Source organism: Crocuta crocuta, unplaced genomic scaffold (assembly GCF_008692635.1).
Source record: "Crocuta crocuta isolate KB4526 unplaced genomic scaffold, BGI_CrCroc_1.0 scaffold334, whole genome shotgun sequence".
NCBI lineage: Eukaryota > Metazoa > Chordata > Mammalia > Carnivora > Hyaenidae > Crocuta > Crocuta crocuta.
The window spans coordinates 1,304,684-1,321,756 of record NW_027533260.1 but is presented as its reverse complement, the minus strand read 5'-3'; the positions used below and the strand labels follow the sequence as shown (position 1 = coordinate 1,321,756).

Genomic DNA, 17,073 nt, shown 5'->3' with positions numbered 1-17,073 from the left:
GACCTAAGCGAAAGTCGGACGCTTAACCGACTAAGCCACCCAGGCGCCCCTGTTGCCTTTTTTTAATTTAACAGCTAGCATAGGCCCTGTACCAGGTGATAAGGGTGCAATGGGAAAAGGAAGAGATCTGTTTCCTACCCTCAAGAGGGTCTGTTGGGGAAGGTGGGCAGGGAAAAAGATAGTGAGATAAGGGATGCCAGTGAAGGAGACTTGCATGTTGCACTGTGGGAGCATTTGGCGGGCAACCTTGCCAAGAACTGAGGTAGGGCTGGGGTGGGGGGCTCAGGATGGGAGGTGTGGGAGGAGTGGCATGGGGGGTGAGATCTAATGGGCGGTTAGGGCAGTCTGGGCACAGGTGGAAGAAGAGCGCCCCAGGCAGAAGGAGCAGCCTGGACTGCTTGTTGAATTGCTGAGGCAGGGAAGCTCTCGGTGTGAGAGGAACCCTGTGTAGTCTAAAGTGGCTGGAGGTTAAGTGAGCAGTGGGAGGGACAGGGGGCTTGGTGAACACAGGGTGAGCCCCTGGCGGTTCCTTCTGTTGGCCCCATGGGTCTTGGCCTCACGAGCACACTATGGAACCCATGTCATAGTTGTCTGTGTCCTGGATTGGGATTTGTGACAGGGGTCTGGAGAAGCAGTTGAGGTTGAGGGCGGAGATGGAGCTGGGGTTTGGGGAACAGGGACTGGAGGCTGGGGTTGGAAACCAAACAAGGGTTTGAGCATCGAATGGGATGTGGGAGAGGGCTGGGCCGGACATTAGGGTTAGAGATGGGAATGAGGATGCATTTGGAATCAGAGATGGGGATGAGGTTGGGATCAGGGTCTGGGTGGGGATGGAAATGTGGCTGTGGTTGGAAGTGGAGACTAGGCTGCAGGGGTGTGGCACAGGTGGATCTGGGCCCCCAGAACTCTATTCTTTCCCAGCGGACGTGTTCTCTTCCTGGAAGGAGGACCGCAAGTTCATCCTGCGGGGCTGGTCTCTGGTCTTCAGCATCCTCGCAACCCTAATGGTGCTCAGCGTGGCGGATGGACGTCTGGCCTACTTGCAGGGCTCTTACACTGGCTACCTGGGCATCTGGACAGACTGCAGGAAGTACAAGTGTGCCAGCCCGGGCCAAGTCACCGGTCAGTAGGAGCCTGGACAGACTATGGGGCACATGAAGCGGGGCATCTCAGGGGATCATCAGGGGTGGGAATCTCTGGGGGAAGTTCTTTGGATGTTCTTGGGGGGAAGTGTTTGGAATTCTCAGGAGGGTCTCTGGAGATTCTCTGAAGGGACTTGTGGATAAGTCTCCTGGAGTTATATATTGCTTTTGAGGAAACAGGGAAACAGGACTTCATAGCCCATGGGAAGAGCATTACAATTCACCGGAAACCAATCTGCCTCACGATTAGATGGTTAAAGTCACCATCATTTTCTCCCTAGATCTTTAAAATAGGTTTTTAAAAATGTATTATTTACTTTTGAGAGAGGGAGCGCAAGTGGGGGAGGGGCAGAGAGATTGAGAGGGACAGAGGATCCGAAGTGGGCTCCGTGCTGACAGCAATGAACCTGGGGATGTGGGGCTCGAACCAGCAGTGATGTGGGGCTCGAACTCACAAACCATGAGATCATGACCTGAGCTGAAGTCAGACACTCAACCGACTGAGCCACCCAGATGCCCCTAAAATAGTTTTTTAAAAATGATTTTTTTTTAAAAAAAGGAGATTTCTAGCTCCTTTGGAAACATTTTGCTTTATCGTAGGTCTTTGTGTGTTTCCAGTGCTTTTCAGCATTGCAACAGGAGGCAATCCAGAACCTAGAGCCAGAGTGCCTGGGTTTGGATCCTGGCTCAACCACTTGGTAGCTGGGTGATCTTGGGCACCTTCTTTCACCTCTCTGTGCCTCAGTTTCCTTATTTCTAAAATGGTAGTGGTAGTAATACCTATTCATGGCTATTGGGAGAATTAGCAAATTAAAACACGTAGAGGAATTAGAACAGTGCTTGGCACATATTAGGTGCTACACCAGGGTTAGTTATTATTATCCTAAGGAATTTGTTTTTCAGCCAATCCACCTACCTTCATTTCAGATCTCAAATAAGTTTATGAAACTTCCAGAATGCTTTGTGGTATTAATCTCATTTATTTATTAAAAATTTTTTTAAATGTTTTTATCCATTTCTGAGAGAGAGACAGTGTGAGCAGGGGAGGGTCAGAGAGAGAGGGAGACACAGAATCTGAAACAGACTCCAGGCTCTGAGCTAGCTGTCAGCACAGAGCCCGACACGGGGCTCAAACCCACAAACCGTGAGATCATGCCCTGAGCCGAAGCCGGATGCTTAGCCGACTGAGCCACCCAGGTGCCCCACATTTATTTTTTTGATATCTCTTTCTTGTATACCTCCCCAACTCAAGTTGGTGTAAGCAAGACAAACATAGTTTCAAGTTATGGAAGGGTCCAGAGGCATAGATCTATCCAGTTCAGGTACTGCTGAATCCAGGTGCTCAAAGCCTGTCATTAGGGAATCTGTCTTGTCACCTGTCTATGAAGGCTTCCTCTGTGTTGGGTCCTCAGGCAAGCTGTGGCAATGGGGTATCAGCAGTACCTAGATTCTGTCCTTTCTGTGAAAAGAGAGTGAGTTTGTCTTCTGTAGCCCTGAAACAAAGATCTCAGGATGAGCTCTGATGGGATCAGGTTTACTTCCCTGGGATTTCTCACTCCTCCGGCACTGGTTGCTTTGATCAGGAAGATGTCATGTTGTGTGTGATTGGCTGGGTCTGGATCACACGCTTTTCTTAAGAGTCAATGGAGGGGTCATTTCAGCCCCAAAGCACAAGGACAGAGGGTGGGCAGAGAGTTCCCCTGAACAGTCAAGTTGCTGTTGACAGAAGAATGGAAATAGATGCCGGGTAGACAACTTTCTCCCATATTTATGATACTTTGTTGGAGCAGAATTATTCTGGGGATAGATTCCCGAGAGTGGAATAGCAGGGTTTCTGAAGGTCTGGGAAGACTTTGTAAAGCTTTGATAAGTCAGGAATCTCATGACGAGCCAAAGAAGTCAAGTAAACCTAGTTTAAGCACAAAATGGATTTATAAACAATGTTGGGGGAATTTGAAGAATCTCTGTGTGGCCAGAGAATTGGGCTCCAGGGGCCAAGTGATCAGGAACATCCCCAAAAAATTCCCTGGAGGACTGACTGGCAGGGCATACACATTAGAGCTTGCCCCGTGGGCCTGTCTCCCTAGACCTGGACTCCACTGGGGAACCTCTTTCTCGGCTGTCCTGGGACTCTGGAGGTAGCAGTGGCCACACCTACCAGAATAGAGTTCATGTCTACTTCTGGCTGCTAATTCCAAGTCTAGTGTGCCTCTTCTTTACTGGCGGAGCCTGGTCATGTGCTGAGTTCTTTGCCTTAAAGGAGGCTGGTCTCCTCACTGGAAAGTGTGGATGCATACACTGGGAAAATTCCCCAGTGGTTGGCATAAAGAAATAAACTACAGGTTATGAGAGGTTTTTTTATAAGGTGTAGAAATTTAGAATTTTTATGTTCTTATTTATCCAGCTTTGCCTCTGTGACTTTACCAATTGCTTCTCAGCTTTGAGGAGTTCTTCTCCCTCTAGATTGTTGGTGAACATTCAGTTCTGGTTATGTGTGTGTGTGTGTGTGTGTGTGTGTGTGTGTGTGTGTGTGGTAGAGTTTGAGTGTGATTTTAGTGGGTGGTATGTAGGCAACATTGAATCCTGCACTGCTTGCCAACTTATGGAAAGGATTTGAATTAGTCAGGAGAGTTTGGATCACAAGTAACAGAAACTCTAACATGAAATAGATTGAGTGAAGGAACCTATGGGCTCACCTAAATGAAAAAAGGTGGGAGTAGGAATGTTTTCAGGCATGGCTGAATTCAAGAGTCCAAGTGATAGCATCAGAAACATTACTGTCTGTTTCTTGGCTACTTGGATTGGCTTCATTCTGAAGGCTCTACCTAGTGGCAAGTCATGATCTACTTAGGAAAATAAATCATTCTAGATGCTTTAGAGGGTAGTGAATATAGGGGATTGATTTTATGGGTCACAGAATAGCTGAGAAGCCGAGTAGGTAATGGTGAGGCAAAGCAGAGATTAGCAATTCAAGAAGCTGCTACACCCCTAGCCCAGAAGAACAAAGAAAAGAGGTAGTATTACCAGAGTCTGGAAGCTGGAGCCATGAAAAAGGCATAGACTCATGGTGGGATTTGCTTAGAGATGGCTAGAATCACAGAAAAAAAAAAAAAAAAGAAAGAAAGAAAGAAAAAGAAGAAGCTACTGCTAAAGACACCAGCTGAGGTGGGGTGGGGGTGGGGAGAGGGAAATAAATACACTGGATTGTTCTCCTGGAGCCAGTCTTCTGCCAGCGCCTCCCGTTAGCCAAAAGTACTGATAAGCTAGTGAACAAAGGAGGCTGGGAAATGTAGTCCTTGCAATACAGAAGAGGGAAGCATGGGGAATGGATCTGAGAGAAGACAGACAAAGAACTGGCAGAACTGCTAACAATGTGGGCTCAAGTCTGGCAGGAAAGAGAACACAAAACGTTCCTGCAAGTCTTGTGTGGCTGGGTCACATGATCACCTCAGACCAAATATAGCGGCAAGAGCAATGCAATGCACTGGTTGGCTTACAGCTGGGGCTGAGAGTGGGGAACAGGCAGGAGGGTGAATTGGAGAAGTAAGCCACAAATGTCTACTTCTGACCAAACCACAAAGTGGGCTCATCTCTGGGTTAACAAGAGCCAGGGACTTGAATGTCATCTCAACTCTCTCCTCTCCTTTCCTTTCTTAGTTTTACTCTATCATATCTCCTATGCATCATGAGGCTGGATCCAAGGCCAGGAAGCTCCAGGCTCATAATCCTCCTGACTAGAGGAACAAGAGCTCTTGATAGCTGCAGTCAGAAAAAGTCTCAGGGCAGAACCTGATTCGTTGGTTTTGGTCATATGCCCATCTTTGGGCCAATCACCATGGCTTGGGGTATGGGGCACTGTGATTGGCTCAGGTGGAGTCATAGGACTATTTTCATGGCTCCAGAAAGCAGGGTATGTCACGAGAAGCCCTCAACCAGGATTATGTGATTGATTCCCAGAGCGCTATTGCTATTCTGTATATATGTCCAATCTTTTACTTTCTGATTATGTGTTAGAGTTATGCAGTTTGCCAGAAACAAAGCAGATGGAGTCTTAGCTCATTTGGCTGAGATAGTCTTGCACTGTTTAAAAGTAGGCAATGTAGAGAAGTAATTCTCAGAAAGGGACCCAAACACTTGTTCTTAAACGTGCATTGGATAAATATTCACTGAAACTGAGTGTGACTCTGTGGTTTTCGAGTATTTGGAAGTTTTTCTTGTGTGTACATCTGTGTGTATGCTCTGGGGATCGAGGTGGGTGATTTGGAGAATGTCTGTAGGGGGGACTAGGGTGTGAATGGGAGTGATATTGGAGGAGGTCTGGGTGTATAAATAGGATCACTAGAGGACCTTGGGATGTGAATGGGACAGACTTTAGCAGAAGTAGCTTGTCTTTGGAGACTAGGGGAACTAAAGTGTCTTGGACAATTTTGAGGGTGCTGTTGGGGGTGTCTGGGTGTGACACTGAGGGCATTATTGTGAGTTGTTGTGAGATGCGTTTTGGGAGTATTATTGGGATGACTTTGGAGGTGTCTATGGGGATGGCTTTAGAGATGATTGAGATGATTCTGTGGAGTGACTTTGAGGATGTGAGTGGGGATGACTTAGGGGTCATCTGTGAGGTCATCTTGGAAGAATGGGTGGGGTTGATTATGAGGGTTTTGGGGTTGACTTTGGAGTAGGCGGGGGTGATTGGGAAAACTTTGAGGGTATAATTGGGGAAATGACTTTGACTTTACAGGTGCCTTGGGTGATTCTGTGAGAGGGAGAGTCATTTTGGGGTTTCTTGGAGGGGACTTTGGTGATGGAAGTGGGGTGATGTTGAGGTTGTCTATAGCCAAACTTTGGGGGGTGTCTGTTGTGCTGAGCATGGGGCTATCAGTAGGGTGAGTTTGGAGGGTGACCTTGAAGAGCATCTGGGAATGACTCTGCAGCATTGCCTTTTCTCCCTCCAGTTCTCATCCATATGAGCATGGGCTTCATGATGCTGGCCCTGACTCTGTGTCTCATCCTCCTCCCCTCCATGTGCCTCTCCTTCCGGCCAGTCTTCCGACGCCTTACTAAGATCGACCTTGTCTTCAGTTTTCTCAGCTTCAGCACTGGTAAGTGTCGGCTTGGGGGGAAGCGAAGATACCCCCAATATTTCTCCCCAGGACTTTTTGGTTTTGGGGAGGTGTATCTCAAGATTTCTGTCCTGCTGACCCTCTGTCTTTGAATGTCTCCTGGGATCTCTGCCCCACTCTTTCTTTCCTTCTATTTTTTTAAATGTTGATTTATTGAGACAGAGAGAGACAGAGCCTGAGTGTGGGAGGGGCAGAGAGAGAGGGAGACACAAGAATTTGAGCTGTCAGCACAGAGCCCTACATGGGACTCGAACCCACAAACCGTGAGATCATGACCTGAGCCCAAGTTGAAGGCCCAACCGACTGAGCCACCCAGGCGCCCCACTGCCCCACTGCCCCACTCTTTCTGTGTGCCTCTCAGTTCCACTTTTATCTTACTCAGTGGGGGTGAGTGTGGGGGGGTTCTCCTTCCTGTTTCCCTCTTTCTTTCTGCTTCTATCTGGGTGTCTTTCTGTCTGGCACTGGAGTCTATGTGCATGTGTATGCACACACACCTGCCTGTCGGGGAGGCTGGGAGAGGAGAAGCTGTCTCTGTCTTCTTTGNGGGGGGGGGGGGGGGGGGGGTGGGGCCCAGCCTGTGTCCGTCTCTCCGGCCCCACCCCAGTGCAGGGTTCCTGATTGTTCTCAGCCTGACGCTCTTTGTAGTCGGCTGCGAGACGCTGCACCCGAGGCCACAGGTATCCTACCTGGTGACCACCTACCTGTGCTGGGGCGCCGGCGCCTTGATGCTGTGGGCGGGTGAGGACGGGGCCTCGGGAGAAAGGGGCGGGGCCTCGGTAGGGCAGGGGGCGGAGCCCGGGAGACCCCTCGAGGCAGGGCCTGGGATCCGTAGGGGAGGACCCGAAGGGGAGGCCGCCTCGAGGGACGGGGCGGGGCCTGGGGCGGGGCTCAGAGTTCAACCGCTCACCAGTCCCCCACCCCCAGGAGTGCTGAACTACTTAAACCACCTGGGCATGAGGAGCCGAAGTTCGTCCTTCCAGGAACGGCGGGTGAGCTACCGTCGGTGGGTCTCGCAGCAGAACCCTCAGAAACGCGTGTCCGAGCTGCCGTCCGACGCTGACCGCAAGCGCACCGTGGACCTGTCCAATACACTCACCCCCGAGGGGCACCCCCTCAAGCCTCTCTAACCACTCGGGACTGAGGTTCTCAGGAAACTGACCGGTGAACGCAGCCACATACCGTACCCACCCCCTCCATCGTGGCCACGCGCCCTAGATTAGATCTCCCTTCGAGGCCCCACTCCCGTAGAACAGGCCGCACCTTCCGAAGACCAGCGACAAAACCCCACCCCTCGAGCTAGGGTTTCCCCTTACCGGCTCCCTTCCCGCCCGGGAGTCCTCACCCCGCCTTCACTCCTATAGTGAGACACCGCCCCTCCAGTTCTGCGCGCTGCGTGCGGTGCAACCTGCCGGTGTGGCCCCGCCCCTGGGCCCAGCTAGGGCCCGCCCCTGGTGGCTAGCCCTCTCAGGCCACGCCCCGAAGTTGCACTCCACCGTCTGAACACCTCCCGCTCCGAGGGCCGGCCCCGCCCCTGGATATCCAGTCAGGACCCGGGCCGGTCACTATCCTGACCAGCTCTGGATGTAGCTCCGCCCTTCTGCGGAACAGGCCCCGCCCCAGAAAGGCGTGGCTAGCAGCCACATTTCTCCCCATCCCCCCACTTCCGGACTTCTCTGCCACAATAAAACCTGGGCGCCTCACAACCTCTAAGTGTGACCCTCGAAGGCGTCCTCTGCAGGGCAGGGTCGGGCCCAGCGTGTGTGAACCGGTGTGCGAACCGGTCTCGAGTCCCCCTGCCTTGCTCTTCAGGGCCTGAGCCTCTCTCTATGCCGGTTTGTCTACACCTGTCTTTGCGCCTTCCTTTCCCCCAGCTCATAAGCCTCCTGCCATGAGACTGAGAGGGCTGGAGAGGTTCTAGACTGGGCGGGGTGGGTCCCCAGCTTCCAGGCGCCAGAGTCTGGAAGGCCAGAGGACACCAAACATAAGGTGAATTTGATGCATATTGAGTTTACTGGGCTAGGAAACGTGATGGGGGCATTCAGGGGTTGGCTGTCATGGTCTCTTTGATCCACTTCAGGTGCGAAAACACTTTGGTGTAGACAGCAGGCATTTTGGGGCTGCCACATGGGATGTGGCCCCAGGACGTGATTCCTTGAAACATACCATCGCAGATCAGTGGGCCCCCCGAGTCACCCTGCAGCACAAGGTGGAGAGAATGAGAAAGGTCAGCAAGGTCATGGGCGGGTTCCGCCTTTGGAGGCCCAGCTCTAACACCTTGGGCTCACAGAGCTCAAGACAGTGACTCTCCAGCCCCAGGAGAGGACACAATTCTCTCCAGGGTCCACTGCCAGAGAGCCGGCGGGATTCCAACAGGGGAGACAGCGGCTCGAGTCATGGCCAGTGGGGATGGGACGTCAGGGTCCAGTTTCTGAGCAGGAGGCAGGGTCCAGGAGAACGGTCCCAGCCGACAGATCAGTGGGGAAGAGAAGTGGGACCCTCAGGACTCATCTCTGATGTCACCTCTCCCAAAAAGCTTTCTTTGACTAGGCAGTAAATATGAGGGAGGAATAGGTGAACTCTGATGTGGAGGAGGGAGGTACCTGTGATACCAGGATGGGGGTGTGGGAAGGTAAGGGGGTAGGGGGAGGGCGCTGAGGCTTGGTTGTGGGAGATACAATTTGGAAGCCGCAGCGACAGATGCCTAGTTAGCTCTCAACGGCAGTCCAGAGCCTGAGTCCCCACCCCCAGCACCTCGAGGTCCAGGAGTGAGGGGAAGGGGGGACAGACTGGCTCACCACACAGGTGTCCTTGCCTCCCTCCAAGTGTCCAGCACACAGCATGAACTCCGTCACCTTCTGGGAGTGGGCTTTGGCACAGACTTCATTGGACAGAAGGTTGAGGTCCACACACTGGAGATCGTCTGGGTATACGACTACAGAACAGAGAGAGAATGACCCCAAGTGGCTCCTTGGCCCTTCCTCCCTCAGACCCTGGAGTCCAGGTCCCCAGCCCCTCCTCCCTACACCCAGGTGTCCGGGCTCCAGGCTGCACGGTCTGGCCTTGGCGTACACTTATCTGGTTCGATGCTGCCCCAGCCGGAGGCATAGCAGGTGCTTCCCACTTGGGGTTCCTGGGTGGGCAGGTCCAGGACCCTCACAGCGTCTGTTATCTGGGCGGGCTCGGCCAGGCGGAGCAGCATGATGTCATGGCTGTAGTCCTCTCCCGGGAGGCGGGTGTGGTTCTCCAGGAGGCTCAGGTTGAAGCCAGGGTGTGGGAAGCTGTCGCTGACCTGGACAAACTGGGCTGTGTCTTCGTGCTCAAACAGGTTGTGGCGACCCAGCCACAGCTGGTAATTGCTGGGGAGAGAGGGGGCCCCAGGGAATAAGGAGAGAGGAGGGGGAAAGGGCGATGGGGAGCCTGGGGGAGGGTCCCGGGGAGAGAGAGAGAAACAAGGAGTCACCACGGAGAGAGAGAGTTGGGAAGGTAAAGAGCTACAAAGAAAAGGCAATGAGTGAAAGACAGAAGGATGTGACAAGGTCAAAGCCAGAGACAAAGACAGTGAGACTGAAAAAAAGAGAGCAGAAAAGGAGAGAGGGAATGAGAGGCAGAGGGAAGACAGAAACAGAGCACAAAGGAGACGGAGACAGGAGGAAGGGTCCCTGAGAAGAAGCACAGGTGAAGGAACAGACTTGGAAGAAGGAGCAGCCGGCGAGGTGCCCAAGTGACCGAGGGAAGAGGAAGCAAAGGGAGAGAGTGAGGGATTCAGGCGGTGGAGGGGGGACGGCAAGAGAGGGAACAGGAAGGGAGGACGAGGGGGCGGGGGAGGGGCCTGGGACCTGGTCAGCTGCAGCGGGGCGTGGGGCTGGTTCCCCAGCAGCGGGTGGCCTGGCCCCCAGCCCAAGGACAGCGTCCCCCTCCCTCCCCAGGCCTTCCCACCCTTTCCTCCTCCTCCTCACCCCCCCCCCTTTCTCCTCCTCCTTTCTCCTGGGCTCCCACTAGGCTCCAGCTGAAACCAGCCCTTCCCTGTGTCCCCTGGGAGTGGATCATTGTCCTGGGGGGAGGGGCTGAGCCCATGAGAAGATCCCCTTACGGAAACATATGGGGATAATCCCTTCTTTTTCTCTGGGGTCCCCCTCAGTCCCATCCTGGGGGGTGCTCAGCAGCGATGGGGGAGAGGGAGTGAGGCAGAGACCCAGAGACAGAGATGGGGCAGAGAGATAGAGCACGAGACATACGGTGACAGGGATGCGGCAGAGGGACCCAGAGATGGACAGAGATATGGAGAGACATGGAGACCAAAGAGAGGGGGACAGAGAAGAACCTTAGTCATACAAACAGACAGACACACATCAGAGCCAGTTATGGGGAGACACAGAGAGGCAGGCGGGGGACACACAGGAGAGTTACAGGAGAGACAAAAAGACACAGGTACCAATGGAGGGCTTTCCTGGGGCTGTGCCTGCCATTCTCCATGATCTAGACCAGTAATGTCTTTCTTTCCCTCGGTCCACCAGCCACCCCTGAGGTGAACCCGGCAGCGGTGCCCGTTGTTTCTTCCTGTGGGAGCACAGGCACCCCCTCCCCAGACCCTCTGCCTCCACTCACTCGTTTATGCAGTGGGCAGCTGTGAGCACCCACTGGGGGTGCACCAGGACGCCCCCGCACTGGAACTTGCTGTAATGGTACAGAGCTGCCTGCCAGGGTTGGGAATTCATCTTACAGTCCCAGCCTCCTATGATCCGGGACTGGATGGGGGGTGCAGCACCTGCAGAGAGGGCGCCGGGTCAGGGCAGGTGGGGAGGCAGCAAGGAGAGCCCGGAAGGCCTGGGCTAAGAGAGAAGGGGCTGTACCGGGGGGGCGGGGTTGGGGAGACATGGGTGTAGAGGAGCAAGGCTGGAGGTCTGGGGAGACGGGCAAGGGGTGTGGGAAGAACCTGGAATTCTGGAGCCTGCCCTGGGATTGTGGGTCGGTAGAAAGTTCTGCGTGGAAAGACTATGCTGAGAGCAGAGCCAACCGCAGGAGACAAGAAGGCAGGGTCTGGAGCAGCGCGTGGGGCAGGGCTTAGGTGACACAGAGGTGATCTGTGCCTCTTGATTGGGACTGGGAGAGGGTCCTCTGGTGGTCTGCGGTCCGGGGAGACGTAGGGAACTGGGGCTGGGGTCAGGACTGGGAGGGGGCTCAGGAAGAGGGAGAGCCAGATGATAGTTCTTCTGGGATTGGGTGATTCTCATGGAGACTGGGTTCACCGCGTGAGGCTAGTGGGGGCATCTAGGGTTCTCTTGGGGGTGGTGTCGGAGAGGGATGAAGATGGAGGCATGTTGGGGCCAAGCAGCTGTGGGAACGCAGGGAGGACCCACATGATGTGGGGTTTTAGAATCATATGTTGGGGTCCTGAGAGAGGTAGGGCAGGACAGCTGGACTCTGAAGTTATTTGAGATCCTGGAGGGAAGTGTAGAAAATCAGAGCTGCACAGGAGGGATTCACTTGGGGAGGACTGGAGCGTGGGCCAGGGACGGAACTTCCACAAGGAGAGGAGAACGTAGTTGGGGGTTCTGGAGGTTCTTCCTCAGGGAGAAGGCTGGGGTGCTGGATGGGGGTTCAGGGGCAACGTGGTGGGGAAGGAAGAGCCATCTGTAGAATCCTCATACCAGGAAGGGCAGGGGGCCCACCTGGAGTCATGGACTAGAAAGTCTGTTTGGAAAGAAGTGTAGGTGTCTGATGGAGTTTAGGGGTCTTGGGAAGACTTGAGGGGAAACAGATGCCAGGCACTGGAGGAGCTGGTTGAGAGCCGACAGCTGGATGGGAAAAATCACCAGGGTGTGGAAGGATCTGGGACTCAAGAGCCCGAGCCCGAGACCACAAGTGGGTAGAAGAAGGCTATCAGGGTCCCAGGATGTGCTGGGATAGGGGGCATTCCATGCAAGAGCTAGAGTCCCCCAGACAGAGACCCAGAGATGTCCCAGGCTCTGCCCCTTTGGTAAGGTGGCTCAGGACAGGGGTCTAAGTGGGGAAGAGGAGAAAATTCTGGGGGTTCCTGGGAGGGAGCAGGGACCTAGTGCAACAGTGAGAACTGTGACTGGAGAGGAGGGGCTGGGAGAGGGCCTGGGACCTGGGTCTGGGATGGACAGTAGGGGAGGAAGAAGTTACTGGAGGTGAGGGCAGCATGAAAGTGGGGCCCACTCTCCCCCTCCCCCTCCCATCCCTCTGTCTCACCAGCCCCCGCCAGGGACAGGGCAAGGCACAGAACCAGGAACCACATGGTGACCACAGGCAGGCAGGTGGTGAGCTTGGAGCTCAGGAGCCTCCCCCAGGAGCACTTTAAAGCCTTCATCCACACCCCCCACCCTGAGGACCCGCCCCTGCCCTGCTGGCATCCAGACGCTGGCCAAGGCCCTGCCCCTGCTGCCTCCTGGGGGCTGGACACCTCCTCCCACCCCAGAGCTGTGGAAGGGGCGGGAGAGCAACCACCTGTTGTTCCGTGAGCCCTGATTGTGCTGGAAGCATTCCTGGGGCCTGAGGCCACACTGGGCAGGGCCTGGGGCTCCTGGGCCCCTGCTCTTGGAGACACAGCCAGTGAGGGGAGGTGTGGTGGGGGGGGGAGTGGGAGAAGAAACAGGAGCGTGGAGGAATCCCTGACCTCCAGTACAAAGTCCGATATATACCTGGACCCCGAGGAAGGTCACACACCCGAAGACCCAGGGTATCCTCAAACAGCAGCTGTGGGGCTCTAATTCCCTTCTTCCTGCACCGCTTGGAGTCAAGATTGGCATCTTGGTGTCCAAGCTTCAACTGCCTTCGAAATGTAAGGCTTTCAGAACACTCTGATTCTTGCATTCCCAGACTCAGGATCTAGGTCCCTATCTATTGTTTGTCTCCAAATAAAATCTTAGGGTACCTACCACCACAATCCTATTGCACCCAGATCCAGAAATGGGGTTTCAGTGGTCTCTCTAAGTAAGTTCCCTAGCATTTCAAAATGCAGTGTCCCCCGCTCCCAAAACAACATTGGGATCCCATCATACGCCACCGCTACTCCCTGAGCATCCAGATCCGGATGCTCAAGATTAGGTCCCTCAGAGCCCCAGGAATTCCAGACTATCTGCCTCCCAAGGTCAAGAGAGTCCTCTCTACAAATTCTAATTCCCCTTCCTTCAGTAGAATATTTAGGTCTCATGAGCCAGGTTCATGTAGTTCAAAATTCATTGACCTTGAAGATCACATTTTGGGGGGAATCTCTGTTGAGAATCAGGAACCAGATTTCTGCAGCCTCAATGGTAAACTCATAGGCTTCTGACACATTCTCTTTGCTCTTCAGTAAAATCAAAGTAGGTCACAGGTTAGCCCAGCCTCTGGTGTATGTCAGGAGTCTGCTTAAGGAGAAGGAGAGTATTTGCTTTTTGCCTGGCTACCAGGAAGCCCACAACTGAAGCTTGAAGTAAATGAAGTCATTCTTGATCATCTAGCATGTGCTGGAGGTCTTTTCCCCTGGGGTCCAGAGATATATTTGTCCTGTGCCAGGCACTATTGGAATCAGTTCATGTGAACTTCCTCATTTAATCCTTTTAACACTGCGAGGTAAGCAATAAGATGATCTCTGTTTCAAATATGGGGAAACTGAAGCTGAGTGGCATTGAGTCTTTTCCTCAAGATTGCACAGCTGATCCTGTGTGTATGTGAATGAAGAGAGCCCTGCTTCAAGCCATTTCTCTTCACCTGGCATCGGGGCAGTAGGTGAAAAGGAGCAATGTACAGTGGCCTTGGGCTCCCCACCCAGTCTCTGGCTCCCACTTCCCTTCATCCTCAGAAGAAAGTCACAGAAACTCCTACAGAGAAACTTGCATCAGCACTGTTATCTCAGTGTTCAAACAGGTGACCTTGAGCACCAGCTCAGGACAAGTCCTTGGCTAACATGTGCGTCTTGGACAAATGGGGTCTTGTGGGATGGCTCAATTCTGTCCCAGGTCAGGATGGGGTGGCTGGACAGCTACGGGAGCTTTTACTCAGTCAGAGACACAGGTGGTAGATCGAAATAGTCAGTTCCTTTTCATGGTTTCCCTGATCCACCCCAAGTAGCTGCAGACTTTGGTATAGACACCAGGCTTGGTAGTAGAGTCACAGGGGACGTCACCCCAGGACACAATGCCCTGCAGGACTCCCGCACAGACCAGGGGTCCCCCGGAGTCACCCTGTGGGGAGAAGAGAAAGTCTGAGTGGGAAACTTCTGGATCCAGTGCTCCCATCCTTATCCTAATCACTGTGCACAATCTCAATCAAAACCCAATCCGACCCCACCCCATGCAATCCCACCCCAACTCAAGTCAATACAACCCAACTCAACCCCAACCTAGCACAAGTCAATACAACTCAGCCAATCCATGTTCAATCCCCACCATGTAACCCCACCCCCACCCCACCCCCACATCTTCCCCATTCAAAATCAAACCAGACCTGTGTCCATCCTTACTGCCAACACAACCAATCCCAGTTGTTATGTCTTTCACATCCTAGACAAAACTTACCCCATCTGCACTTCAACCCAACATATTTTCCTTCTAAAATCAAACCAAGCCCATTCCTATTCTCGAATCAGACCCAGGCCACTCCAAACCAACCACCACATCATCCACCCCAAACACAACCCAGCCCTATTCCCATCTCTACCCATCTCCAACTCCACCCCCTTCTAATCGCTCATCCTTCTCCATCCCCAGACCTACCCCTGGCATCTTCTCTGGGCCAAAGCAAGGACAACCCGACCCCATCCCAAGCCCCAAGGCTGTCCCCTTACCCCATGGCTCTGACCTCACAGGAGTCCGTGCCTCCGCCCTCTACACCTGCACACACCATAGTGTTCATGAGGCGCCCTGGGTAGTCCTCGCTACAAGATGTGGCCGGGATGACGCTGATGTTGGCACAATGCAGCGTATCTGGGAGACTCACTGGGGAGGACAGTGGACTTAGAGTGAATCTAAATTTTCAGGCCCTTGTGTCCTTCGCCCAAGAACCCGGGAGCATAGGGTCCCTGGAGGCCTGACACCCAGCGCCGTCCTTTCACGCACCTTTTGGCCTTGTGTTCCCTTTGGCCCCCTCCTTGTCATCAGCCACCAGGCCCCAGCCGGACACCACGCAGGCCTCGCCCGGTTGGGGACAACGCGTGGGCAGCGCCACGGGACGCACTTGCGGGGAGAGGTGCGCGGGCCGGGTTAGGCGTAGCATCATGATGTCGTGGCGATGGCTGCGCGCTTCGTAGCGCGGGTGTGGGACGACGCGAGCCACAGTCCGCAGCTGCTCCGGGCCATCGCGCTTGCGCAGATTGTGCTCGCCCAGGAGCACCCGCATGAAGCTGTGCACGGGCGTGGGTGATTATCGGCAAGGGCAGTGAAGAGCAGACAGAAAGATCAAAGAGCCCGCAAGCTGGGGTCCTTCGTCCACCTGGGAATCTGGAGATGCCAGTACCCTCTCTGCCTGAGGCGCTGAAGCCCGAAGTTCTAGCCCTTGGCCCTCAGGGGCCACCGACGTGCGCACATCCGGAACTCCACCCCCAGGCTCCAGCTCTTTCCTCCTCAGAATGCAAGATTCTCAGATCCCTAGACCCGGGGCATCCTGCCCCTCAGGACCCTGAGCCCTGCCTTCATACCTGGTTTGGCAGTGGGCTGCAGACAGCACCCAGTGTGCAGAGATGAGGGAGGCGCCGCAGTTAAAGCGTCCGCGCTCAAAGAGGGCCACTTGCCACGGCTGGGAGTGGGGCTCGCACTCCTCATCTCTCAGCGTCTTGGCGGAGTCGTGCTGGGCTGCTGGGAGAGGAGGCAGAGGAAGACCCTTCAGGACAGAGTCTTTTCACCCGTCACACCTTGCATACACCCTGTGCTTTCTCCCCAATATCTTAGGATGTCCCTGTCCTTGAATTTCAAGTACCGTCTTCTCTTTGGCTTTGATAACTGCTGCTTGTTCTCTCCAGGACTGTCCCCTTGCCCTTGGCCGTCACCTGTTTACTACAAGATTCTGGGAGAGCGGGTATGTGGGAAAGGACCAGAAGGCAAGAAGTCCTCTGGGATTGGAAGTGGAGACAGGGACACTGGATATGGCTCCAGAAAGATAGATGGTCACTTGGAATCGGCCATTCAAGGTCACCGAGCTGCCACAGACATCAGATGGATGTGGCCACTCAGTATGTATGACACACAGTCTTGGCTCCAGAGTCTGAACATCTCAGCCAAACGCAGATGTGGCCCTACAAGGTCATGGGCAAACATACAGGTACAAGCAGTCTTCCAAACTTAGGAACTGATGTAGACAGCACTTTAACCTGAAAATCACTTGCATATAGATGGGCTGCAGCTTCAAGGATCACAGCACAGAGATTCATATGCATATATGAGTCTGGACAGTCCCAGTGTGGGTGTGTATGTGGACACACACACATGCACAGACATAGCGTGTGGACACAGAAGCTCACATCTAAATTTACAGTCTCCTGTGTGGGTCTGAAGATACTAGATCACAGACTTGCACACTAGCACCCAGGAGCTGGACAAAAAGGTGGGGTCCTTAATAAGGGTACATGAGGGGAAACACAGGTATGCACTCAGGGTCCCAAAGATTTGTGCACAGACATGAGTCTAAGTATAGTGATTACATCTGGAATGTTAGAGAAAAACCCCTGTGTGCAAACATGTTATATGTGAGCCTTTGTGCAAATTATTTGGCCTCTCTGAGCCTACATTTCCTCATCTGTAAGATGGGATTGTTGTAAGGATTAAATAAGAAAGAGAGAGAGAGGGGGGGTTGGGTGGGGAGGGATGCCTGGGTTA

General features: G+C 53.7%; 3 protein-coding genes across 3 annotated transcripts in view; 1 reads left to right on the top strand and 2 right to left on the bottom strand.

The window, feature by feature from the left end:
* Nucleotides 1–836: 836 nt before the first annotated feature.
* Nucleotides 837–7,965, top strand: LOC144217528 (uncharacterized). The gene is made up of 4 exons (XM_077747133.1): nucleotides 837–1,122; nucleotides 6,095–6,241; nucleotides 6,872–7,000; nucleotides 7,187–7,965. The coding sequence occupies exons 1-4, from the start codon at nucleotides 837–839 to the stop codon at nucleotides 7,387–7,389; spliced, it is 765 nt and encodes a 254-aa protein (XP_077603259.1). The 3' UTR covers nucleotides 7,390–7,965.
* A 335-nt stretch (nucleotides 7,966–8,300) lies between these two features.
* On the bottom strand, nucleotides 8,301–12,521 carry KLK1 (kallikrein 1). The gene is made up of 5 exons (XM_077747358.1): nucleotides 12,476–12,521; nucleotides 10,868–11,027; nucleotides 9,332–9,618; nucleotides 9,058–9,194; nucleotides 8,301–8,456 (listed from the first exon to the last, which is right to left on the bottom strand). The coding sequence occupies exons 1-5, from the start codon at nucleotides 12,519–12,521 to the stop codon at nucleotides 8,301–8,303; spliced, it is 786 nt and encodes a 261-aa protein (XP_077603484.1).
* Nucleotides 12,522–14,295: 1,774 nt separating this feature from the next.
* KLK15 (kallikrein related peptidase 15) overlaps nucleotides 14,296–17,073 on the bottom strand; it is a 4,916-nt gene continuing 2,138 nt past the window's right edge. Inside the window, exons 2-5 of the mRNA XM_077747398.1 lie at nucleotides 15,900–16,056; nucleotides 15,322–15,605; nucleotides 15,065–15,201; nucleotides 14,296–14,448 (exon numbers count right to left, since the gene is read on the bottom strand). Coding sequence (XP_077603524.1) covers nucleotides 14,296–14,448; nucleotides 15,065–15,201; nucleotides 15,322–15,605; nucleotides 15,900–16,056 — 731 coding nt within the window. The remainder of the gene's footprint in view (nucleotides 14,449–15,064; nucleotides 15,202–15,321; nucleotides 15,606–15,899; nucleotides 16,057–17,073) is intronic.

Excerpts from the sequence above, each read along its gene's own strand:
- LOC144217528 (XM_077747133.1), top strand. The coding sequence starts at position 837 with ATGTGGCTGTGGTTGGAAGTGGAGACTAGGCTGCAGGGGTGTGGCACA. Across the intron at positions 1,123-6,094 it reads CAGCCCGGGCCAAGTCACCG|TTCTCATCCATATGAGCATG; the intron begins GTCAGTAGGAGC and ends TTCTCCCTCCAG. Across the intron at positions 7,001-7,186 it reads CGCCTTGATGCTGTGGGCGG|GAGTGCTGAACTACTTAAAC; the intron begins GTGAGGACGGGG and ends CCCCACCCCCAG.
- KLK1 (XM_077747358.1), bottom strand. The coding sequence starts at position 12,521 with ATGTGGTTCCTGGTTCTGTGCCTTGCCCTGTCCCTGGCGGGGGCTG. Across the intron at positions 11,028-12,475 it reads CCTGTCCCTGGCGGGGGCTG|GTGCTGCACCCCCCATCCAG; the intron begins GTGAGACAGAGG and ends CCCTCTCTGCAG. Across the intron at positions 9,195-9,331 it reads CAGCATCGAACCAGATAAGT|TCGTATACCCAGACGATCTC; the intron begins GTACGCCAAGGC and ends TCTGTTCTGTAG.